This window comes from Astatotilapia calliptera, chromosome 3, assembly GCF_900246225.1.
Source record: "Astatotilapia calliptera chromosome 3, fAstCal1.2, whole genome shotgun sequence".
NCBI classification, from domain to species: Eukaryota; Metazoa; Chordata; class Actinopteri; order Cichliformes; family Cichlidae; genus Astatotilapia; species Astatotilapia calliptera.
The window spans coordinates 25,726,675-25,753,009 of NC_039304.1; the positions used below are offsets into that span (position 1 = coordinate 25,726,675).

Consider the following 26,335-nt stretch of genomic DNA (forward strand, 5'->3'; position numbering starts at 1 on the left):
ACTGCTATGAAGACTTTTCTTAGCCCCGAAAAGTGCTATAAAAACAGACTTTACTTAATTAATATTATGGCACCTGGCATACAGTGGGGATAGATTACACCAGTGCGTTTGTAAGGGTTTGATTTGACCAAATGCAACAGGTGAATATTCAAAATGTGTTTGCATCGTTTTGAGATGTTTAAAGAGATATGTGTGACAGTAAACATGTTGTAGATATACACAGGTCCAATATTTTCTGTTTTTTTTTTATTGTAAAATCAAAAGCAGAGTTGCAGCATGAGTTTTCTTTAGGTCTTTGCCATTTAAAGGGATGCATTCAGAGGCCGACAGGTGGTCCCCGCATAGAGTTAAGGGTATGATTCCCACCAGGGCCAGCTGCACTAAACATGATCCCGCTCATGACACTGAAAGGTGTTTGGGATAAAAGGTTCCAGCAAATTGTCACATGCAAAGTGTAGTAGAGGCTAAGAAAGCCGAGCGTGGCATTCTCCGCAGTGTGTAAGAACACAGATACCGCCCCTGGGACGTAGGGGGAAAGTCCTCCTTGATTACTCTATCTAAGTTTGTTGCAGGAGCTTAAAGTTCTGCTGTCACACATGCATGCTCTCTTAATAAGCGTTTAGTGACAAGTTGCTGCCTTTAGGCAAAAATCTTAGGATCAATCTCGGGTCAGAGGGAATGCAAGTGTGGTGCCAGCAGGTGTAGTATGTTCAGCGAATTTTGTTCTTTGCATTCACGTTACTCACACTAAATGCCTAATTTCTTGTTTCTCACATTGCTTTGAAATGTCTCCTCCACTTTTCTGAACATCTGTCTTTTTAAAACAACTCTAAAGCAAAAATAATTTGCACGTCTGCGTGAAATTTGCTATATGATAACATTTCCTAAGATTATAAACAGGCGAACACAGTGACATTAGAAATGCATTTTCACTATTAAGAATTCATTATTGTAAAAGTAGCTGGCCAGTGTTGCCACCAATTAAGGTGGAGATCATTCCACATGCTGTATTCTCTTTAAAAACATACGTTTTTTCTGTCAAATACATATGAACCAGATATGCTATTCACTATAAATAAATACAGTGGTGTGCAAAATATAGTATTTCCAGTTACAATACAGTGAATCACAACCACAGATTTGCACAAGTGTTTTTGAATTATACTTTAATACCACTGATAAAAACCTCGGTTTCTTATTTTATTTTATTTCAAGATTACTTTATTTAAGATTATTACAAGAATTACTCAGTAATGGCTCATTTACGCTTGTTTTTTGAGTTTGTATAATATTTGATAATAAGATCTAACATAAATAGCCAAAAAAATGGAACTTGACCCAAGATTTCGTCTGATCACAGCGCGCGGGTGGGGGGACTCCGAGTCTGCTGGTCTGGGAACAGTTTCCTACACCTAAACAGTTGCTGGAAAGCTCAACAGCAGGTTCTAGATAAGCCCGAGAAAGTCACCGCCTATTTTGAAAACTTCAGTAAACTCCACGCTACGCGATTTGCCAAAGTTATTGACGCAAAACTCCAATATCTCGCACCGATTGGTTTCGACTTCTGTCAACGGCTGACAGTCAAAGTGACGGACCAATCAGAGCCCGTCTCTGCCCCTTTGTTCCTCCCGTTCGCTCGGTGACGCAGGGGGTCATGTGTTGTTTGTGCTGTGGCCCGTAGAGATGTGTACAAGAGGAGAAGGGAAAGCAGTGCTAACCGAGCTAGCTGGATCCTCCCGATTATAGAAACACGGCTGAACGTGGTCATGTTGCACGCGGTGGGCTTTATTTCGTGAAAAAAAATAAAAAGCAAAGCTCACGCTGGAGTACCTGCCTCGCCGCTGAGAGGGCAAAAGGGACTATTTTCTTCAGACGGAACAGCAAAGCCGGTTTGTGAGTGCTGCAAATCTGAGCCGTGTGTGTGTGTGTGTGTTTGTGAGTCAGTTAGCTGGCCTAGCCGGACTCAGGAGCTCGTCTCCCAAAACAAGAATGGGGTCTAGGTCCGCTCGGATTAGCTTGCTAGTAAAGTGACCTTTGATTGTGTTCTCTGATGGCAAATTTCACGAACTATCAGGAAGGCAAGGCAGCGATGTTGATGGTGGAGACACAGCAGAGGGACGTGGGGACGAAACCTGCGGCCGCCACCGCTGCAGCCGCAAACGGAGACGGCTCGGTCGGGGAACCCCCTTCCCCGTTAATTAATGTCGGCGGAGGAGCCGGAGGTGGTGGTGGTGGAGGAGGAGGAGGCTCTCGTTTCCACCATTTACCTCCGTCAAACCACTTCAACCTTAGCCACCACCAGCCGCCAAAGGATCAACAGCAGCACCATCACTGTCAGCAGCAGCAGCATCTTTCTGGGGAAAACATCGCAGAGTCTCCGGGCAGGAAAGCCACCGCCGCCTCCTCCTCCTCGCCTTTCAGCCAGGTACACACCGCCGAGGACCCCGCCGCTGGCAACAGCCATGTATACGCAGCTGTGAACGTCGTAAACACCCCAGACGTGGTGGATGATATACGAAAGTGTGGCTATTTAAGAAAGCAAAAGCATGGACACAAGAGGTTTTTCGTGCTGAGGGCTGCCAGCCACCTCGGCCCCAGCCGCCTGGAGTACTACGACAGCGAGAAGAAATTCAGGAACAGCCTGCGCTCTGCTGCTGCCGCCGCGGCAGCCTCCTCCGCCTCCGCCTCCAGCAGTGGTGGAGCCGTCCTCCCTTCTCCTCCCAAAAGAGTGATTTACCTCTACCAGTGCTTCACCGTGAACAAAAGGGCGGATTCCAAAAACAAACACCTCATTGCCCTTTACACCAAGGATGAGTACTTTGCCATTGTGGCTGAGAATGAGCAGGAGCAGGAGGACTGGTATGTGGCTATCAGTGAGCTGATGAGCGAGGGCAAAAAAGGACACTTAGACTCTGATGATTTAGATGATGGATATGGTACGGTCACCCCTGGTACTGTGTTTAAAGAGGTGTGGCAGGTGAATGTAAAACCCAAAGGACTGGGTCAAACCAAAAACCTCACAGGTGTTTACCGGCTATGCCTCTCTACCAAAACCATTCACCTCGTTAAGTTGAACTCTGAGACGCCCTGTGTCAACTTGCAGCTGATGAACATCAGGCGCTGCGGACATTCAGAAAGCTTCTTTTTCATCGAGGTGGGCCGCTCCTCCTCCATCGGGCCTGGGGAGATATGGATGCAGGTGGACGACTCTGTTGTGGCCCAGAACATGCATGAGACCATCCTGGAAACGATGAAAGCGCTGAAAGCGTTTGCGGAGTTTCGGCCGAGGAGTAAGAGTCAGTCGTCGGGCTCCAATCACATGCCTTTTATCACGACGCGGCGCCACCTGGGCAACCTTCCGCCGAGTCAGACTGGGCTGCAGCGACGGTCGAGGACAGAGTCCGTGGTTGGCACGCCGCCGTCGACTAAAAGCAACATGGCTAGTGGCTATCGCTTTCGGACATCCAGTGAGGGCGAGGGCACAATGAACCGGCCGTTCCGCTCTGCCACTGGAAGTTTGGTTCACCTAAACACTGCGAGGGCCCATCACGGTCGTCAGGATATGGGCAGCGGTGGTGGCGGCAGCAGTGGGAGCGGCGTCGCCACAGGAAACGCTGGTACAAGCACCGGCAGCGGACGCTATGTCAGAGCTATCCCAGGGGCAACATCCACCTATCATGCCCGCTCTGCCTCGTTGCCAGTCTCCCATTTTCCCTCCACCACTAGCCCCGTGAGCGTCTCCTCCAGCAGCGGCCACGGCTCCGTCTCCGACACGCTCACCCGCCCATCGAGCGCCTCAATATGCGGCTCCCCGTCAGACGGTGGCTTCAACTCGTCAGATGAGTACGGCTCCAGCCCAGGTGACTTCCGTTACTTCCGGGTGCGGAGCAACACACCAGACTCTCTTGGCAACACCCCACCAATCAGAGAAGAGAACTGTTTAAATGATTACATGGCCATGGGCTGGAACCGGGAGGTCTTTGGCACCAATGCGGGCTCCGGAAACAACAGTGGAGCTGACACGCCGCGGGATGAGAGCACGTCAACAACAGAGGATGAGCGCTTTTCTTCATCATCACTGAGGAGGAGGACGCACTCTTTTACCAGACCGACTGGTGGCGCGACCGGAGTGGCAGTCTATCAGAAAATGACACAGACTAACTTCTCACTGGATGAGGGATCGGATGTGGTGTTGCCATTTGGCAGCGGCCTGCTCCGTGGGGGGCCGTCGTCCTCCTCTTCCTCACTGCGCTCTGACTACAGCTCCTGCTCCGAACACAGCCAGCAGAGCCGTCCCTCCACACTCTCCCGAACGGAGGCCGGTTCCGAGCGCCCTCCCCTCTCCTCCTCCGCCAAGGAAGACAGCGGCTATATGCCTATGATGTGTGGCGTGGCGGTGTCGCCGAGGGACACTCCCCCTGACTACATGCCTATGCAACCCAGCTCTTACTCCCACCACATCTCCCATTCTCCTCAGTTTCACAGTCCAGCTTTAGCTACACGCTCAGCCCACCATCATCACCCCCAGCTCCAATCCCAATCCTCCACCGATTCCCACGGCTACATGATGATGCTCCCGGGGGGGAGTTGCAGCTCCCCTTCCCCAGTGCAGGCCTCTCCCAGCCCTCACAGCAGCTCCAGCCTCATTGGGGCGTGTGCAAGCGACAGCATTGCAGAAAGACCCGAGAATGGGGAATATATGGACATGTCGTACAGTAGTGCTGGGGGGCGCAAGGTCACAAATGAAGGGAGCAGCAGATATTATACAACTGGCACACCTGAGAACACCCCAAAGCCTTACAGCCCTTATTTCTCTCTCCCTCGCTCCTATAAGGCCCCCAGCAGAGAAAGGGAAGAGAAAGATAAAGAGTATGGGGAGTACGTTCCTATGAGCTCTCCTGCTAAACCAGTCTACTCATCAGTCGCCACATCTTCAGTGTCAACACCAGAAAAGAGGGGTGGGGGAGGTAGTAGCACCTCCACTCCCTCTCACCCACCTCCGCCTTATGGCGCTCACCATACGACTGCAGCAATGGCTGACAGCCGTATTGTGAGGCCCAACCGCCTCCCTTTAGGCCGAAGAAGTTTCCACGGACCGCTGCGAATTAGTGAGCCTTCAACAGCATCTGCAGGCACCTTGACTTCAGTCCCTGCCACTGGCAGCTCCTCTGAAGGGCCTTCCAGTCCTGGAGAGTATATTAATATAGAGTTCGGTGATCACTACCCTCTCCAGCAAGAGCCACCCGCCTACCCTCACTCTGCCCAAGACGAAGCGCCTTCCCTGGGATCCGGTGACCACTGTCGCTCCCCTCCTCAGGATTACATGAGTGTGGAGGTAGGAGCGGACCAGCAGGATAGTTCTGGTTGCCTGGGCAAAAACCAGTCACCCAGACCGAGCCTAGTTGCCCCATGGAACCCACCCAGCTATATCCGACCACTGGCTAGCAATCCCGGGGCGGTGGCCTCCCCTGGAGTGCAGGTCGGAGGTCACTGGAGGCCAGTTGGGGACGACTACACAGACATGACGTTTAACCTCAGCAGAGGTGACGGGACACAAACGAGCCCTACAGCCATGCTGCAGCATCTCTGTGTGATAGAGGGGCGTTATGGCCACCCTCCCCACACCACCTCCTCATCCATTTCTCCCCCCCTGCCCCCGACGAGCCCAGATAGGGCGCCAACGCAGCCGATGGAGCCCAAGGTGGTTCGAGCTGATCCCCAGGGCAGAAGAAGACACAGCTCAGAGACATTCTCCTCCACCTCTTCCTCTAATTCAACGCCTCCTAGTGGAGGTCTTGGCTCCTCGGCCACACACCCCACCCTTGCTAACCCCTTGGCCCCCAACGGATCTTATGTAACGGAGGGACAGGCGTCTAGATGGGCCAGCTCGGCGTCTTTTGACAGTGTGTGGATGTCTGTGGAGGGTCTGGGTGACTCTCCAGCTCACCACGCCCCGGCAAGAACCACAGAAACAGGCACGGCCTCCAGGACTTCAGCAGCATCCTCTTCCACAGAGCCCGGAGCCGGCAGAATGTGCAGGAACATGTCAGTTGGCTATCAAAACGGCCTCAACTACATCGCCTTGGAGCTGAGGGAGGATGGGAGTAATACGGGAGCTGTGACGTCGGGAGCAGGTAGCAGCAGTGGGAGCACGGCATCGGTGGTGGCGGCTGCAGGGGGGATGGTGCCTCTGCCAGAGAACAGAGCCTACGCCAGTATAGACTTCACCAAATCAGACGGCGTCACTGCAACAACCAAGGGTGAGTCAGCATAAGTGATGATTTTGTGTTAGTGTTATAGATACTACTTTCTGTTCTGCACATGCTCACTTTCTTTCCTGAAGTTTATGTGTGGAAAAACACTGTGTGTGTGTGTGTGTGTGTGTGAGATCTTTCATGTGTGAGTAAAAGTGTATTTTTTTTCTCTTCTTTTTTCCCCCCTCTCACTGAAATCCAAAATAACCGTTGAGTGCTGGATGCTATTATTAGCTGCATTGTCTCAATTTGCAGCTCCTCCAGTGAATCTATTTTGAATCAAGTCTCTGTGATCTTGACAAGGCAGCGTTCACGCGCGTCTTTTGAAGGCATCTGCCCAGGGAGCTGAAGCCTTGGCTATAACAGTGCTCGTACAGGAAGTGGCACCAATATGCAGTTCATCTTGAGGTCTGCGCACGCTGTGTGCAAACACACTGGTAGACGATTAGCTCGCTGAATGAACGGGAGGGTTTATCTGAGGTCAAGTGTGGGTTGAATCACCCAAAAATGCCTCAGACTTCCTGTCTTTGTAGCTTGGTGGTGGTGGTGTGTGTGTGTGTCTCTCTCTGCCTGTCTGTGCACGTGCCGCTGTTTTCTTTGTGTCAGCATGTATGCAGAGTGTACTAATGTGTGGGTGTATAAACTCTTTTGTCTGCTGGAAGGCTGTCACATGAGAAGCTTTTCAACATCTATGAAAAATTATTTTTATTTATACTAAACACGAAGGAATCCAGTGCCAACAGGAACACTCAATGTGGCAGCACAATGCACTTAATACCTTTTTTATAGTCTAGTAAGCTGGCAGTCACTCGGTGAAACATGTTTTTACTAGGGATGTTCCTGGCAAATGATTGTTTAAAATTACAGGAAAAATAATCACTAGATTACTTGATGTGAGAAAGCACTAAAAATTGAGTAGAATTTAATAGCTGAGGTTAAACATTGTAAAAACATTCTGTTTATATTCTATTTAAATAGGCTGTTCCTGCACGGTCGTCTTAAAGCCAGCTGCACAGAGACCTGTGGTGTTGGCTCAGGTCAGAGCTTGTTTAAATGAAAATCAGCTTGCAGTTTGTCTGCCTCAGTGATGGGTTTGTTATAAGAACCTTTTAGCATTTCATTTAAGTTAGGGCTGCTCAATTAATCGAATTTTAATCACGATTACGATCTGGGCTTTCAACGATCATTAAAAATGACTGAGCCGATTATTAGCCCCTCCCTCATTTATCCGCGACACCTTAAAGGCCGGTCCGTGAAAATATCCGGTTGTTCAGTGATGACGCGACGAATCCTACTTCCGGGTCTAAAGTAGTCTGCGTTTAATATGGCTTTTGTGTTGTTAACATGTTTAATGTTTTGTATTTTCTTCTATTTGATCTCAAAAAGCTCCTAAAACAGTCAGTGATCACTGTTGACCTCCCTCGGCTTTTATTACCGCTAATCATTTATTTAAGCTCAGTTTTTAAAACCTTACGATGTAACTACAGCCCAGCCCATGCAGCAGTATATGAATGACTAACCTCGTATTGTGGATGGATTATCTCAGTTGTTCTCCTGGCTGAAGTTTGGTCCTTTTACAGCATCCTGCCATGCGATTACATTTGTTCCTGACCACCGAGAACACTCACGTTAACTTTTATCGAGTGGAAAAAAGGTTAGCTTGTTTATATTATGCTAACATAGCTGTGTCGCTAGCGGTCACGTAGCACATCATTATATACCAGCTAGCCAAACTAAAGTAACCCTACAAACGTCACTGCTGTTTAGTTTTCTGTCTTCATTTATGCTGGAAGTGATAGCAGAGCTGTACGTTTTAATTTGTTTCCAAAACCCCGCAGTCAGGACATGCTATATTGTATTTAGATAGAAGCTAGCGAGCTAACTCCCTGCTAACTTCTAACTCCGTTAAATGTCATAAATTCCGTTTTCATGGATGCCTGGATGTTAAACTCAATTGTTACACCTGGTAGAGGAGAAGGCTGATCATTTTATTAAAGATGAAATACTTTAGACAGTTTTTCAACTCTCAGTAATGCCATAGTGATCCTTTGATATATGGACCTGCAGCGGAGTTTAGACCCAGACACTGCTAGTGACGTCAGACTGAACAACCGGATTGTCGGGCATAAACCGGTCCGTGGCGCAAAAAAGGTTGGAGACCGCTGATTAAGAGGACCCGAGGGAAGCTCGGAAAGCTAAGCAGAAGTTATTTGGAGAGTGACTGCCGTTGGTTGAAAAGAGAGTTTAAAAAAAAAAAAAAAAAAAACTTCAGTGGTGTTGCACACTATTTTATATTATTTTTTAAAAGTCATTGTTAACCCTTTAAAGCCGGTCAGAGCAGCACGCTCCGTTTTGCGTAACTATTTTTAAATCCCTGTAGAACCTGAACCGTGTAAGCTAGCGCAATAATTTGTTTTGCATATGAAACCGGAGGAGTTGTACTTACATCTGATGCCATCAGCTTGTCCTCGTCACGGTTTCCTTCCACATATAGCTTTGCAAAAATTGCATAAAAAGCGCTTGCAGGAACAAAAACATAATATTCCAGAAACACGCTTTGCCGTTCCTATCAGCTGTTCGTAACACTTCCCACAGTGAAATGAGGCACATGCTGTTTTCTTTGCAAATTTGCATCATAGGATTGTTTTTTGTTTTTCCTGCAGTATATAAAAATTGCTGTATCTCCAAAATAAAACTATGAAGACACTCAAAATAAATTTCCTGTGGTGGGAAACTATTTTTTGCAACTTTATTGTATTTAAAGTTTTGAGGGATAAACCTCTTAAATTTCTCCAAGTAGAAATATATGTAAACAAAACAAAAGCGATTTTCAATTTTTTTTGTAGTTTATTGCACTTTTTTGCAATTTATGTAATTACTATGCACTTAATGCATACATATTATTAAAATATGGGCTATAACAGTTGTATTGATGTATAGCAACTTGAAATGCTCCCACAAATGGCACTACAGCATGTAAAAAAAAAAAAAAAAAAAAAATAATATAAGCTCTGGTGGACTTGGTTCTATAGTAGGTCTTAAAGGGTTAAATAAATATCGTCAAATAATCGTGATCTCAATTTCAGTGAAAATAATCGTGATTATCATTTTTGCCATAATCGAGCAGCCCTAATTTAAGTGATTGACCCTGGGAGTAACTGACTTTCTTTCCAAAGTAACTTAAAGTGTCTGCAAAATCACACAATGGTTTTTTTTGGGGTTTTTTTGTGTTTTTTTTTGGTAGTAGCTTTGATTTAGTTATTATTTTATTAACGTTGGATAAAGTTTTGTCTCATAAAATTGCCCTTTTTTGGTATAAGGTTTCCAGTGTTATCCTCTAAAATTTGCCTATTTTTGGTAATAAATGTCAAGGTTTTATTCTTGTCAGTTTAACTGTAAGTTTATCTTCCTTTTTTTTCCTCATATTTCTTTTTAGAAATGTCTTTTTCTTGTTCATTTTCAAGTTCTGTTTTTTTCCTCATCAAATCAATCAGTTGTTTCCTCAATTTTTTTTCTTACCTTTTGCAAGTTTTTTTTTCCAGATATTCAGATATTTTTTTTATGTATTTTCTAATTTTATTTATTTATTTTATTTTTTAGTAAATTTGGCTTCTTTTTCCTTATAGTTTTTTTTGTCTTTAATTTCCCATTCTTTTTGTAAATATATTTGCCTCTGTTTGTAATCAGTTTGCGTCTTATTATGTACATTCTGGAAATTGTGCAAGTTTCATTACATAAAATTTCATTTTTTAACATAAATTTGACAGTTTTATTCTTGTCAATTTAAAAAAATTACCTCCTGTAAATATTAATAATAAATAGTAATAAGGGTTAGGGTGTAGTAAACAGAAAAGGGAGAAGCCAAAGCTTGGTCACTGATTTACAGTTTTAAAAAGCTGCTTGGGGTATATTACTGCTGACCCTCTGCTGTTACCTACTTTAGCTCTGCTGCTGTTGACTGGTGTGCTGTGTGGTGAAGTAGACGTGGAACATCAAACTGCATTATCATTGATACCTGATCCAGCTTTTCAGCCAAGATCAGATCAGTTGTGAATGTCTTTGTTTCCTGCTGTGGTTCCTGTTAAAAGTCTGTGAAGGTTCTCAGTTATCCAGGTCATCATAGACCAAGGAAGTCCTCAGACATCCTGTTTAAAAGTTGATTGGCAGTAATATTAAGTAATGATTCAGCTCATATTCGTTAAGTCCTTATGTTTTCCATATTTACAGCTCTTTGTGAAGCAGCTCCAGTAGGTGTAGGTGAACATCCGCAGAAGAAAGGTTTTAGATGAGAATGCTTAGCAGGGGATTTCAGGATGATGGGTTGAGTTTGTGAGAAAACATTTGACACTTAGAGCACAAAGTTAGGCTATGTCTGTAAATGAGGATCTCCCTTTTCTCCCTTTTTCTTTCCTCTTCTCTTTTAATTCAGTTTTTTGCACCCACTTCCTCCCACAATCACCTCCTTTTTTTTCGTTCTTTTTTTTTTTTTTTTTCCCTAATAGCGTGAGTCAGGACTCTATGAGAGCGCCGCCTGATTAATTTGTTTATCGTCGTTGTGTGTGGTTATTCACTGCTGAATCTGTGTTCGCCGACACGGGAGATCAACTGACACTCAAACCCGTCCTATTTGAGTTTGTCCGTCTGTCTGTGTGTGCTGTGTTTTCAGCTGCTGCCAGCAGGTTCATTAATCAATAGTGTGTGTGTGTGTGTGTGTGTGTGTGTTAGTTCATGCAGTTCAAGGTAACAATCGGAAATGTTAATCCCTGACACACAGTCTTGTGTATTGGCTTGTTTACAGTCTGTGCCGGGCATCTAGGTAGGTGCGCGTGTGCTTGTAAGCGCTGAGTCATTGCAGGCAGCTTTTGATGTGGTGGTGTAATTGCAGCAGCGGCATGTCAAGACACACAGCAGGGCTGAGAGGAAGCGCATCATCATCACTCAGGAATGCGCTTCCCCTCAGTTGTGGTGTTGCGCGGATAGAGGCACACCTGGATCCTTGACCCAGAGGAGGAGCAGGAGGTGGAGAATCAGGCTGGGTTCTCATCCAGCTGGTGAGGAAGTCTTGCATGCGTCTGTGAAATGTTGCTATAAATATTTCAAATTAGGCGTGTTTAGATCAGCTGGGGTAAAGGGAAATCTGCAGGAAATAATGCTTAAGTTGGGAAATCTGTTGATAATTTCCTCTAATTGTTTTGTCCACAAATTCACATTTAGCAGCACCAAAGTCATCGCATTTTCGATGCTGGAACTCAAATATGCTTTTTTTTTTTTTTTTTTTTTTTTTTTAAATCAAAAGTGGTTCACCAGAGGCTCTGCAGCATCTCAACTTCATATAGGTTTCATTGTCTGTCACAATCCTGTGGTGTGAGGCAAGATCTGAAGCTCAGAGCCTTCTCGGTAATGAAGGTAGTTAACCTTATACTCACGTCACCATAGCAACAAATGATGCACACCTAATCTGCTCATCACCTACAGTCACCAATCAATCAGATCTTTGAAAAAAAATTATTCCATTGATAGGAAAAGGTAGTGGGATGGTCTTTAGAGACCAGTAGGAAGTTTATCTCTTTCCTTTGTGAACATCAATAAAGAAAAGTAGTGATTTAATCTTTAGTTGCTCTCACTAAAACCGTCTAATGCACATCTAAATGTTAACCACTTAAGCCCCACGCCCCCGGTACCGGGGGCAAAAAGGAGATCACGTTTAATCGGTTATAACACGGGGTGAGAAATATAAGTCCAGACATGTGTAGTATCCACAGAAACCTCTGAATCTCGGCTAAAATGTCATATAAACCATTTCTACAACCACCAAACGCATCGAAAACAAGCCATGACTAAACGAGCAGTTATGTAAATGCACAGAAGAACTGTGTGCCAAAATTTGACATTTTTGTACAACGTCTGGATATTCATGTATTGACAGGGCTGTAATTTTTCACTGTTTCACTTTAGAAACATAAATCTTTGCACAGATGATGTTTATATGTTGGTTACTGAATTTCTGGAATCAAATGTGAACTAAGGCATATTTTTAAAAGGGTTATATGCTAAAAATTAAAAAAAGATTAGGCAAGGATAAAATCGACTTACTTTTTCTGTGTTCCAGTCTCAGTAACTTTGACACAGTAATATCTGCTTCAATATTTACACCTCTGATGAAATCTCACAAGTGTTAGCTTTATTTTGATACCAAGATTGTAAGGACAGAGTTTGTAATTGCAGAGAAATAATCAATTAAATTAGGGCATTACATTTTCGAGCAGGAAGCTCAGAAACCCCGTTGGGGCTTAAGAGGTTAATGTAATCAAATAACAGCTGTAATCCATCCTATGTCTTATTGATAGAGGTGCATTTTGACTGGCTTTCCTTCCTTCCTTCAAATTGGCAAAACTTTATTATAACTTCCAGCCTAAAGCCCACTCACATAGGCCAACTAATTGGTCAACGACCTCATCAATTCAAGCCCCAAACCCTTGCACCCTCAAACAACTGCTGAACATCTAAAACTCAAATGTTCATTTACTTGGTGTTGGTGTTAGGGAGTCCACATCTGTACCTAGCAACTGGTGGTTGCCTGGGGATTGCTGACTGGTTCTAGGCCTTGGTGATTGGGGCTTTACTGACCAAAGCTATTGGAGTGCATACACTATAAGAGTCCTCTTACTTTAGCCACTATTCACATTTTTCTAACATAATAGTTTTTTTTTCTTGCTTTGTAAAATCAGCTGCCCTGCCTCAATGCTTCCGATCGGTCATATATCACCAGCACCTCCCCGCTTCATGTAAACGAACTGCTAGCCTAGATTGAAGCCTCGATTGATTTATTGACGCTGACTGCTGATGTTGGGGTAAAGCTGCGTTTCGCTTTCTTCCAGGCTCCAGTTGCTTTGGCAACCCTCTAATGTATTTACTATGAAGTCGTATGTCAGTCAACAGTGTTCTTCACCCTCATCAGCACTCTCATTCTTCAGTTGCTCACCTGGGCTCGCCTGTCTACTTCCTGTCACCAGCAGTTGTTTCTCCTGTACTTGCTCGAAGTCGCATTCACTTTTCTGAATTTGAATGCAGCTTTATTTTAGCCCGATCAGGAAAAAGATGGTATGGGTATAAAAAAGGATATGTTCAGTTTTCTTCGTAGTACAGCCCCAGGTCCTCCCTCTGGTGGGAAACATGAGCTGGTTGGTGGCTTCATTGCTTTGTTTTCAAAGGGAAAAGGTAAAAAAAAAAAAAACAGGCACCTGCGTTCAGTAACAGCAAGGCTTTTGTTACTGAAAAGAGGGTTAAATAATCAAGATTTTGTGGTTATGATTTTTCCGCCAAAACTGAGCAGCAGTATTACTGGGGATTTATGCGTCTGTGTTAACTCTAAGCTGTAGGTATGTCATAACCACCGACCCCTCTAAAACCTTACGTGTAAACTCACGTACACCTGCCTGCACTTTAGTTCCACCTCGGGCAGTTTAGACATGCCAGCCTACATTAAAAGCCAACATTGATTTATTATTGTGCAACGAGAGCCTCAGACAGACGATAGAAACTAAACCAAGCTGTCTCTAACCCTGAGGAAGTTTTAGTTGATTGATTGATAATACTTTATTCATCCCGAGGGAAATTGGGTTTAAGTCGGTCTTAAATTTCTTAAAATTTTTATATATATCTTTTTTTTTTCTGATATGCATCATATTCAAATCTTTAAATGCTGTGAAAGTTGGGTCACGAGAGAGAGATGTGCCCTTAAACCTGTCAGAAGTGACTTTTAGATGTCTGTGACAGCAGTGGGAAGCTGCCCTTTTCTCCTTCTCCTTGTTCTCGCCTCCCAGCCAAGTGCCGATGAGGTGGTAAAGGGCTGGACAGAGTGCGAGGCAGAGTTATCGGACGGAAAGGGAGAGTAAGATGCCCTTTTCCTCTCTCGTTCCCACCTCCACGTCTGTGCCCTTCTATATTTACAGGTCTATTTCCAGACTGACATGAATTTATGGGCCGGTATGAGGCTCTGCTCGTAACAGGACCCCCCCAACTTCTCTTTTACTGTGTGTTGCAGGCAGAGGTCTCTCTGCATCCTAAATGGCCAGACATGTATTCCCACAGATGTTAGAATTATTAGGCATCAGGCGTGCACACAAGGCAATTTTGATTTTAAGCTGCCATTGTGACTGTCATAGGAAAGTATTTGTGGCTCTTTGAGAGCCCCCTGAGGCTGGACTCTTTGCTCTTTATGCCTGTTTTAGTATACATTCGGCAAATAAATAACCTTAAAATAACGTGTGCCGTTTGATGAGCACTGTAATTCACAGGACTGAAATGATAGATGTGCTTTGAGCATGGGTGGCCTGCATTAAGAGGCTTGGGAACATAAAGCTGGCAGTGTTGTTGAGAAACAGGGAAGTGGACCTCAAACTTTGGGCAAATGACTGCTTGGAGAGCTCCCATTGATCAATAAAGTCTTTAAATATGGGGTTTTAGCAAATGTTATGAGAGTTTAGGTAAAAAATAGTGCATTTGCTGAAGGTAAAAATGAAATTCAATAGTAAATCACCTGAAAGTTAACAAGAAAGAAAGAGATATGTGAACTGAGCTAGAGAACCTGGTGTGTGATGAATTTAGGCTTTTAATGGAGGTGGGGATGAAAGACAAAACAAGGTCATCATTTTTTGCAAACTATGAACTATCTTATCTCAGCTGGCCTGTTTTAATAGTTGTTGAAAGCCAAGTTGTAATTTAAATAAAATTTCAAGTAATCACACAGCCCTACTTATAATTTTCTATCAGTACAAGTTCAGGTTAGCCCTATGAGTCAAAATCTTGGCTCTTTATGATGTCAGTGAGAGCAAGGATGTCATCTCAGGACTGAGCAATACAGGTGAAGAGACTGGTCTCTGAATGGTTGCTGGGTGAAACTGGCCTGCACCAGAAAGCTCCCTGCAGATGTCTGGATGCATCCTCAATCATCCAGGTCAGAAAATCCCAGAAAGTTTGTTCTGTTCCAAGTATTGACGGAACGGTTTTTCCCCCAAAGAAAAGACTTTGAGATTTTCTTGTGAACACTTTGGTCACTAGCAGGTTACTGTGGAAGATGCTAACTTGTCTGCAAACACTTACCAGCTCGAGCTTGTCGAGCGGCAGTGAAGCATGACAACGTGTCATGCAGAACGGGGAACGACGTTCATCTCCACAGTAAAAGTTGTGCGCTACTGCTGAAGCCAACAACTTTCAAAAGCCGCAGCTTTTACTTTGAAGGCAAAAGGCCTCAGTTTCTGGTTTGTGTCACATTCCTCAGATTACCTACCACTTAGCAAGTAGTTGCAGAGTGTTTGCAGATAAGTTGGCTTTTTCCATGCAACTACAGGTGACTGTGGCATCTAGAGACAAAGACACATTATGAGAGCACCTGTCTGCTGGTCAGACCTCTGAACACCAATCAGGGGAAAGCAAGCTAAAATTACTCATTTCAAACAGTGGATAAACCCAAAGCCTGCAATAAAAGAGAAAAAAGGATTATTTTGAACTTGTAAACACAAAAAGCTACTCCAGTAGAGTCCAGGAATAAATATAGGGAGTGGAAATTAATAAATTAACTTCGCAACATTGAAGATTTGAAAGATGTGGTTCTCGGAGCTTTAAATATCAGTTTAGAGCAGCTCTTTGTTTGGTCCCTACAGAGAAAAATGGTTATTAGCCATTTTCTAAGCAAAACACAATCCAAATGTGCTCTTGAATTAGCATCTGAAATATGCTTCTATCTTATGTGACATGAAGGAGAATATCTTTTCGACATTTGGCTTCAAGAAAATATTTTTGCACATCTGAGAAACAGTTAATTGAGAACATTTTCAAATCGGTTTTTAATGAAAGCTGCAGCACAGCTTGACAGAAGCCTAATCAAATGTCATTTCCATCTTGTCTACTTCGGCTTTGTTCCTATGTTTTGCATGCTGCAAGCAGCTGTTGCAACTCGTCAAAGCTGGAAACAGTTTTGTTTTTTGGGTTTTTTTTTTTTTGGGGGGGGGGGGGGGGGGTTAAAATTATTTATAAAGTGGCGATTATTAATGAAGTTGTGAATCATGCAGTATAAATAAAGTCGCAGGCAGTGATTAAGCTTCACAAGACCAACGAGCTGCAGTGCTTACTCAAGTGGAAATGTTGTGTCTCGTCAGTAATAAATGGACCTAGTCATCGTGAGTCTTTAACTGGGCCTGCACGTAGATTTCGTAGGTGGTCTCGGACTTTAATCATCGGGGTTCCTGAGGCTCTCGCACTTAGAGAAAAGCTGCAGTTTTCTCTTCTGTCTTTGCAGTGTTTTCGTCTACTTCACCGCCTCCTGCAGACACACGGTAGTGATAAAGCATGATTTTACTGGAATACCCTTGGACTGGCTGGAATGTGAGGTTAGATAGCTTTATTAGTCAAAGTCTGAATGTGTGCGCAAACGTGCATTTAAGAGGAACCCCGAGTGCGTCAAAGTTTGTTTTACATTCATTCTGTTTAGTTCAAAGTTTACTGAAAGCTTAAAAGCGACTTTAAGAGTTTTAGATAATGCGAAGGAAATTTTAGTGAAGTTTTATTATTGAGTGAGACGGACAACAATTTTCATTCTAGTTTGTCTTTGAATGGGTTTGTCTGTCTGATGTGACATCATCCATCTGTTTAGTAATGTCCTGTTATGAAGCCTCTAGTTTTCAACATTGCCATCTTGGTGTTTGGAAACTGGATGTGTTGAATGAGGGGCGGGTCTGACTGCAAAACCACACACTCATTCGGTAATGACTTGTGATTGGCATGTGCTGATGAGCATGTCCCAGTTTGTTCTTCTTTCTGATTCTTTTAGAATTTTGACGGTAATTTAAAAAATGAGCTTCAATTTTTGTTAAATATGACCTTAAACTAGCAAATAAGCCCATAAACTCATCACTGAAGTATTTACTGAGGTCGCAGAGTGAGGGCCATTGAGAGCTATTATCCCATAGGCTTACAGATCTCAATAGTGAGAGGTGAACCACTGAGGCGGGCAGGCAAAGTACTGCAAACCCCAAATACCACAGCTAACAACTTCCAGCCATCTTCGTGTTTATATGGTTAATGATAGCGCTGTATAATAATAAATTTGTATACATTTTGTAGTGTAGAAATGCTACAGTGCTTTTTTTTTTTTTCTTTCTGACTGCAGATGCCACTCTTGTGGTTTCTGAAGTTTTGCATTCACGAAATGACCTGATAAGCACAGGTTTAAACATTTCCACAGAAACGGCGACCTTAACCAGAGGCGTTACACTCTCAAGTTGGGATTGTGGGTAGAGTCTTTCTTCTTTCAGATGCTCCCTTTAGGGGTCATCACAGTGTCACGTCCTCCTTCACTACCTCATCTGAGCTCTTCCTCTTTCTTCAACATCCTTTGGCCAATATGTCTACCATCCGTCCTCTGTACAAGCCCAAACTGTCTCAACCTCACCTCTCCAGCTGTCCCACTGATGTACTCATTTCTAATCCCGTCCATCCTGGTGACTCCCAAGGAAAATCTCAGCACCTTCAGCTCTGCATCCTTTCTCCAAACTAAAACATCGGAGCAGGTCTCACTAGTAGTTCTAGTAGGAACAAGTTAAGTTCATAAAGTCTGTCGTAGCTCACAGCCAGTCTGCTTTAGATGGTTTCAGCATTATGGCTTATAATCCACATCTCTATGGAAAATATGAAGGTGGTTTCTACTCCTGGAATTAGAGCAGGGCGATATGGCCAAAAATATTTATCACGATATATATTTGAAAATTTGCGATAACGATATAACTGACGATATAATTGATGCGAGACAAAATACAACTCCACAACATTACTAGCGCAAAAAGACAACCTTCCATTTATTTTCACTTAAACAAGAAGCTGGTTTTTATGTACATTAAAAGCTTTATAAAAATGTAACAGTGCAAATGCAAATTCCTTGCTGAAAGTTTAACCAAAAGGCATTTCCAGTAGAAATGGGCTGACATATCCTGAGCATAACCATGTATAATATCCACTGAAGTTAAAAAGAGGTGCTTTGCAACATTAAACTGCAGTGTGCAGTACGTATTTTTCGGACCATAAGGTGCACGGGATTATAAGGCACATTAAGCGAAACAAAGCAGTCAGATAAATCAAACTTTATTAAACTCATTCTTCTTGCTTCCTCCACTTCTGTACCATTGATTCATTAATGTTGAATTCTCTGGCAGCTGCTCTATTCCCATGTTGTTGCAGTATATTAATGACTAACCTCGTATTGTGGATGGATTATCTCAGTTGTTCTCCTGACTGAAGTTTGGTCCATTTACAGCATCCTGCCATGCGATTGCATTTGTCTCTAACCATGAAGAACCTTCACGTTAACTTTTATAAGTGGAAAAGTGTTAGTGTTCGTCCTCCAGCTTCACTGTTTATGTTATGCTAACATAGCTGTGTCGCTAGCGATCACGTAGCACATCATTATATACCAGCTAGCCCAACTTCAGTAACCCTACAAACGTCACTGCTGTTTAGTTTCCTGTCTTCATTTATGTTGGAAGTGATAGCAGAGCTGTACGTTTGATTTTTTTCAGAAATCTCTCCGTCAGAACGTGCTATATCATGCTTAGGTAACTAGTGAAACTAGCGAGCTAACTTCCGCTAGCTTCCTGCTAACTTCTAACTCCGTTAAATGTAATAACTTTTGTTTTCATGGATGCCTGGAAGTTAAACTTTATAGTTACACCTGGTAAAGCAGCAATGCTGATCGTTTTACTAAAGATGAAAGAATTTAGACAGTTTTTAACTCTCAGTGATGCTGCAGTGTTGTTTGACCTGAAGCATACGGAGTTTAGGACCCAGATTACTTCCAGATTTAAGAGCATCTTAGTCCGACAAATACGACAATAACGACGGCCGCTTGCATGTTCTGCAAAAAAAAGTGCTTTGTCGTGTATCTGACGGACAAACACCAAACCAGTTCCACATCACGGAAGTTGCACCATTTTTACAAACCAATTCTGGTTCATCTGTTTCACTCTACAATCGGCCATGTGCGTATGAAAACAAAGGCACTGCGCATGCGCGTTTTACTCATATTCTATCGCGATATTTCATTTTCCTATAGTTGCCTAACATTATACCGGTATTACCGTGAACGGTATAATATGGCCCAGCCCTACCTGGAATCTAGCTGTTGACCTCTATAGTCTTTTTAGTCTAGTGGCCAAAATAAAATACAGTTTTAAGTCGCTTTTGCGTGACTTTTCAAACTAAGAAGATATATCCTTTTGTACTTCCTATTGTTGGCCCTGTGTCACAGTTGCACTTTTATGTGAAAATGTCCTTTATCGCATTTGGACCAAATTGCGGACATCGAGGGTTAGTAAAGTCTGATCGATGGGCACACTGTAGAACAGGATGACCCCTTACAGTTTGACCGTTTGCATTGTTGATGCTGATATTTGCCTCAAGTACAGCTCTTCTTTGTCTTCCGTGCAGCTGCTGTGGTAAGGGTGGGGGTAGAGACGGGGGAAAAAAACAGAACAAGAACCAAACTGGACACACAAAAGTGAAGTGCGTCTTTTCGTTCCTCGATCTGCACTTGAAAGGCCGCCAGTCCAGCTGTCGCGCAAGCCCATGTCAGGTCAACCCGTTACGCTGGCTGTTCACTCCCATGATGCCTTTCATCTCTTGTCCCAGCTGGGTGAATGGGGTTTGGGGACAGAGAGAGGCACGAGCTGAGGGTCAGCGAGGGCAGAGGGAACGAGACAGAGGGCGGCGGATCTGAGCACCTGCGCGTGTTGCAACAACACAACAATCTGTTAGCTAATGCAGGTGTTTTTATGACCTGATTTTGCCCTGAAAGTGTGTGTATGTGTGTGTTTAAGCAAGGTCATCTTGGGTCAGTTGGGCTCGTGTCCTAAGAGTGTTGTTTTGATCAAAGTCCACGCCTGGACTGCAGAGAAACCCAGAGACCTCAGACTTTCTCTCTCTGTCTGTCTCTTGCTCTCACACACACCCACATTCAGATTCAGCCTTGCGTTGACCATAATTAAATACAGTATTGCCAAAGCTTGTTGTATGTAGTGTTAAGTATAATGATTCAGAAAGTTAAAAGAAAAGATACAAATCCACATAACTGTGCTGTTCACCAATGGTGGCTGAAGCTTGTTTTCCTCATCTCTCCATGCATGCTATTTTTTTTTTCTTTGTTTAAAAAAAATAAAAAAATAAAATCTTCTCCCTTTAGATATTAGTCTGATTACACTCCTCTAATTCCTGGACAATTTGAACGCACATTTGCTACAAACACAAATGAGAAGCAGTCAGAACTCACAGGTTTCAAAATGTTAAGAATTTCAGGAAGGAATGAAACAATCAGCAGTTCAATAAAGGAAATATTTGTGAGTATTAGTCATTCAATGGAGAAAATAATACTGCGTGTACTCTGTACTTTACTGTGTATAAGTTATAAAACTACAGTCTGAAAGCTTTTACTGTTAAATGACAGTAAAGTGCCAGTAACGGGCCTCGGCAGCAGTAAGCTGTTGTTTTTACAGCATGGTGTCATAGATTACAGCAACAGTTTCTTTCTGTAAATGTACAAAATAGTGCGGTTATGTCAGTGTACTCACTCTGATCTCTATAAACAGCCCTGCCTCTGCTGTACACGGGAGGAGTAGTGAGGCTGTTTTTAACACTTTAACAAAGTGAGCGTGAGTGCTGGCAGGATACTATCAATTACCGTAGGACTCTTGAACACGGTTTGTACCTATGCAAACACTGGAAACGGCATCTCACCTGTACAACTTCTAACACCAAATAACCAAACTTAGTTTAAATATTCAGTTTTATCTTTATTTTAAACTATCCACTACGTGTTGTTCGTTGCCTTGGTGTTATTCATTCGGACAAAGGATTTTGACAGACCCACAGTGCTTATATGATTACTAAAAATGTGACACATATTTTTGGAGGCTGCTGTCACTAGGCGAAATCAGTCACACAGACGGGTGCTATACAAAAAAACTCTTTCTGACTGCTTTGATCGCTAGCAGATTGCCACAGTCGCCTGTGGTTTACACTACAGACACTAGCTTGTCTGCAAAAATATTAACACTCTGAGCTGTAGTTTATCACTGCTTGGAGAGTAGTTTGCAAATGTTGCACAAAAGTCTTTCATATAAACTAGGTTTTCAGGCAGCACCTCTTTGTGACGAGTTTAATGTTGGCAACCTCCAGCAACCACACACCAACTGGTTGCATAATATACACACAACCAGTGGCTGCCGGGCAGCTGTCAGCTGTTCTTTAGGCTTTTGTGACTAAGGTGTTATTTGGCAAAGATGTTTAAAACCCTCCGATATTAGAGCGATAACCCCAACAATCAGGTGACACCCTTATGAGCAAATACACGACAACCCCATGCACAACCAGGCTCAGACAGGAACAGCTTTACGCTTAATCAAAAGGCAAGTTTTTAATTTAGTCTTAAAAATAGACGGTCTCCCAGTCTAATGTAGGAGCTGGTTCCATAGGAGAGAGGCAGGAATCACCAGACACCTCACCATACGATGTTATTACAATGCTTAACTCACGATACCATTTTTTGCGACCTTGAATGTTTTGCAACATGTTGAGTATTGTAATAACATATTGTATATTTTGATTTATCACCTTTTTTCAAAGTTAGAGTCGCAGAGTGAGATTGTGGAGGATACCTACACCATCACTAAAACCTGCCATAAATACCACCATCTGTTTGAATTAGTGTGATTTTTGATGATTTGTCACAGTTGTTGCAGTAAATTCACATTTGACTATTACATGTGTTCTCAGCAAACCTTCCTGTTCTCCAGGAATACAGCCAGTTAAGTGGAGTCCTCTCGACTTGTGCATGAGATAAGCCCTCTTGTTCGTAGTATTCCCAGAATATTCACTTTTTTTTAATAGAATATGAAAATTTAGTGCCCCTGTATTGCTACGATAGAGCAAAATATCACAATACTATGCTGTATCAAACCTGCCTACCTCTTAACCCAACCCACTCCTGTTGAAAGCTGACTCTGCCTGACATTGTATGTTTAGAAACGTGAGAGTAAGTAAGCCTGCAGTCTGAGAGCAAAGTGCTCTGTTAGGGTAATTTGATACTAAAATATATATCAGATATGAAGGGGCCTGATCATTTAGGACTTGGTGTGTAAGGAGGAGGATTTTAAATTTGATTCTGGATCTAACAGGCGCCAGTTAAGAGAAAGTCCTGTCAGTTCTCTCACTGCAGTGTTTTAGATCAGCCGAAGGCTTTTCAGGGAGCTTAAAGACGGCCTTGTTCATAGCAGAATTCCAGGGTGTGCTACACCTTTTGGGTTTTTTTGGTTGTAATTTGGTTGCATCAGGTTGTTGTTTCTTCTCTTATCCGTGTATCCCTGCCTTTCCGTCAGTCCATCCCTCCCTCCCTCCCCATGGCTAGCAAACAGAGGGGCAGCATTCCAGCAGTGTCAAAGCATCTGTATTGTGGCATGCTGCTCACATTGTTGTGTCAGACAAAGGCTCGCTCTCAGCGGAATAACCCAGCTGGACGGCGGCCATCGCCACGGGTCATTCGGGGCTGCTGGGCCGCACCACAACAACCGACCTGACAGCCCGACCCAGCAATGATAGCAGGGCAGGAAACAAACATTTTGTGTGTGTGTGTGTGTGTGTGTGTGTGTGTGTGTGTGTGTGTGTGTGTGTGTGTGTGTGTGTGTGTGTGTGTGTGTGTGTGTGTGTGTGTGCTTGCTTGCTTGCTTGCTTGCTTGCTTGCTTGCTTGCAGCGAGCAGAATCCAAAGTTCACCGGCCACGCGCACTTATTACCAGACAAACAGATTTTATTATACAACGAGGAGTTCAAGCCAAGCCTCCTCCGACAGAGATGTCTCACATTTGTGCTGCTTCTCTCAGGCGGTGATCTGTGACCATGCAACTGCTGTAGTTCTACTTTCTTCTTCTGTGATTGTAAACCTGCGGCTTGTGTCATTAATCGTGCCCTTTTTAAGATTACCAAACTGTTGGGCAACCTCTAAGCGTGGTGATAACCATTCCTGAGCTGGCAGAAGAGGGTCGAGTGTTTTTGCAACCCCTGCAGTGTCTTCCAATGCACGACCCCTCAGAAGCCACCAGAACCCCCACCTTTTCAGGATTTGGAGAAATGTTTGGGGGGCTGAGCCCAAAGCCAGACAGGGTCTGGTTCCAGTCAAAATTGGCACCGCTAGCCTTCAAAATGTCCAAAAAGATCATATCGACAGCCCCCCCCCTTCCAATCAGTGAACCACAAACATTCCTGTTTCTGTGTGTGTGCTGTGATAATGTGTAATAGTTTTTCTATTAGCCCGTGGTCTCATTATAATTGTTCTCATTTTCCAGCTTGCTTTTTTTGTTTGTACAAACAGCAGTGAAAATGCTTGTGACGCTTTAAAGTTGTTTTTTTTTGTTTTTTTAAGTGCTTCCTGTAGGGCTGCTCAATTAATTGAATTTTAATCACGATTATGATCTGGGCTTTCAACGATCATTAAAAATGACTGAGCCAATTATTAGCCCCTCCCTCATTTATCCGCGACACCTTAAAGGCCGGTCCGTGAAAATATTGTCGGGCATAAACCGGTCCGTGGCGCAAAAAAGGTTGGAGACCGCTGATTAAGAGGACCCGAGGGAAGCTCGGAAAGCTAAGCAGAAGTTATTTGGAGAGGAGAGTGACTGCCATTTGGTTGAAAAGAGAGGTTAAAAAAAACTTCAGTGGTGTTGCACACTATTTTATATTATTTTTTTAAAGTCATTGTTAACCCTTTAAAGCCGGTCAAAGCAGCACGCTCCGTTTTGCATAACTATTTTTAAATCCCTGTAGAACCGGAACCATGTAAGCTAGCGCAATAATTTGTTTTGCATATGAAACTTACATCTTATGCCATCAGCTTGTCCTCGGTCACGGTTTCGTTCCACATATAGCTTTGCAAAAATTGCATAAAAAGCGCTTGCAGCAACAAAAACATAATATTCCAGAAACACGCTTTGCCGTTCCTATCACTTCCCACAGTGAAATGATGAACCTGCTGTTTTCTTTGCAAATTTGCATCATAGGATTGTTTTTTGTTTTTCCTGCAGTATATAAAAATTGCTGTATCTCCGAAATAAAACTATGAAGACACTCAAAATAAATTTCCTGTGGTGGGAAACTATTTTTTGCAACTTTATTGTATTTAAAGTTTTGAGGGATAAACCTCTTAAACTTCTCCAAGTAGAAATATATGTAAACAAAACAAAAGCGATTTTCAATTTTTTTTGTAGTTTATTGCACTTTTTTGCAATTTATGTAATTACTATGGACTTAATGCATACATATTATTAAAATATGGGCTATAACAGTTGTATTGATGTATAGCAACTTGAAATGCTCCCACAAATGGCACTACAGCATGTAAAAAAAATAATATAAGCTCTGGTGGACTTGGTTCTATAGTAGGTCTTAAAGGGTTAAATAAATATCGTCAAATAATCGTGATCTCAATTTCAGTGAAAATAATCGTGATTATCATTTTTGCCATAATCGAGCAGCCCTAGCTTCCTGTCTTTTGCTTAACCGTCTGGAGTCAAGTGTGCAACTGGCTGATTTTACCACAAACATTTTTAACGAATTACTTTTATCATTTAAAATGCAAATACAAGATGCAAATTTCTAAACCTAGTGTACACACAGGACACATCACAGGGCTTACAGCTGGCATTTTAAAATTGTTTATCATAACTCTGGTTTTACTTGTCTTTACTCAGCCTGTCAACACAATTTAAAAAACGGAATTTATTCGCGAGCCAGTGTTCTGCGGGTTACATCGTCTTAAATCGGTCATGTGATTTGGTCGCGGCAGCACGTGTGTCAACACTACAAGGTTAAACAAAAGTTCCACATCCAGAGATACTCACTTCAATATATGACAGCATTTCCTCACACAATAAACTTTTACTCAGGAAGTATAGCCAGGGAATTTAACAGTTGCCAAAGTATGGCAGGGAAAACCACCCTGGCTCTTGTTTTGAAAGTCTAGTGTTTTCTTATGGGCTGATTTGCCGGGCAGGCTGCTGTTGTGGCGGTCCACGGGACGTACCTCTTCTGCACAGCAGCTTCTCATTCTGCTCTGGATCCTCTGTGAGCTGCAGGTCTAGAACTTGTTTATGTGGAGCTATCCCATACTCGCTGAGGGCTCCAACCTGCAATCCAGTCCTCCATGGAGAGGCAGCTGAAAAGTCACAAAGTATTTTGCATGTTAGATACTTGGAGAGGAGAAAGTTACAATTAATAATTACAGCAAACGTCCTTTTGCCTCTTCTAGGTGGAGCTTACTTTCAGTTGTGTAGAGACAGAAAGGAAAGTCGTTCCTCTTGTTGTTCAGCTGCTCCCGCACACAAGAAAACCTTTACTATAAGAAGAAGGAACAAGTCAGTCAAATAATAAGTAAAAAATATATGAATTAATACCAATTACAAGTATCTGGCACTGATACTGTCATGTTTTCCTGACCTAACTAGCTACCCCGGTGCCCATGCTTGGTAAACCTGTGCTGTTGTGTCTTACTGACACTCCACACCTCACAGGTTTATGCCTTTAACGACGCGTAATCTCAACCTGTTTGTTCATTTGGAGGCTGATGATAGCTTCATGTAAATTCTTGAAGTTGTTGGTTTTTGTCTTGATTTTTTGAAAAGAAAAAAAATATACATTCTTCCCAAACTCCCAAACAGATTGTTCTTTTTTGTATTTGGCTGCCTGTGGTCAGTGTCATGTTGTCGCTAGTTTGTTGTTTTTGTGTTTGTCTTCATGTTTTCACTAACATGCTTTTTCCCCCCCCCCCCTCTCTCTGTGTCTCAGACTGAGCGACGGAGGTTCATCGCGCGCCGCAGCCCCCCCTCCTCTTCATCCTCATCTCTCTGCTCGCGGCACTTGACTCAGCCTGTGACCTTTGGCCTCCAACGCCGTTGCCCTCTGACCTTCACTGAGACTGAGAAGCTGCTCCCTTCTGATCGCAGACAAAATGTCAAAAACAAACACAAAAAACCGCTTGCAGTTTTTAAAAAA

The 26,335-nt window shown here is 43.3% G+C and overlaps 1 protein-coding gene across 1 annotated transcript; it reads left to right on the top strand.

Annotated features, from left to right (window-relative positions):
• Positions 1-1,320: 1,320 nt before the first annotated feature.
• Positions 1,321-26,335, top strand: irs4b (insulin receptor substrate 4b). Its single transcript, XM_026162578.1, has 2 exons — positions 1,321-6,260; positions 26,129-26,335. The coding sequence occupies exons 1-2, from the start codon at positions 2,051-2,053 to the stop codon at positions 26,131-26,133; spliced, it is 4,215 nt and encodes a 1,404-aa protein (XP_026018363.1). The 5' UTR covers positions 1,321-2,050; the 3' UTR covers positions 26,134-26,335.

Excerpts from the sequence above, each read along its gene's own strand:
- irs4b (XM_026162578.1), top strand. The coding sequence starts at position 2,051 with ATGGCAAATTTCACGAACTATCAGGAAGGCAAGGCAGCGATGTTGATG.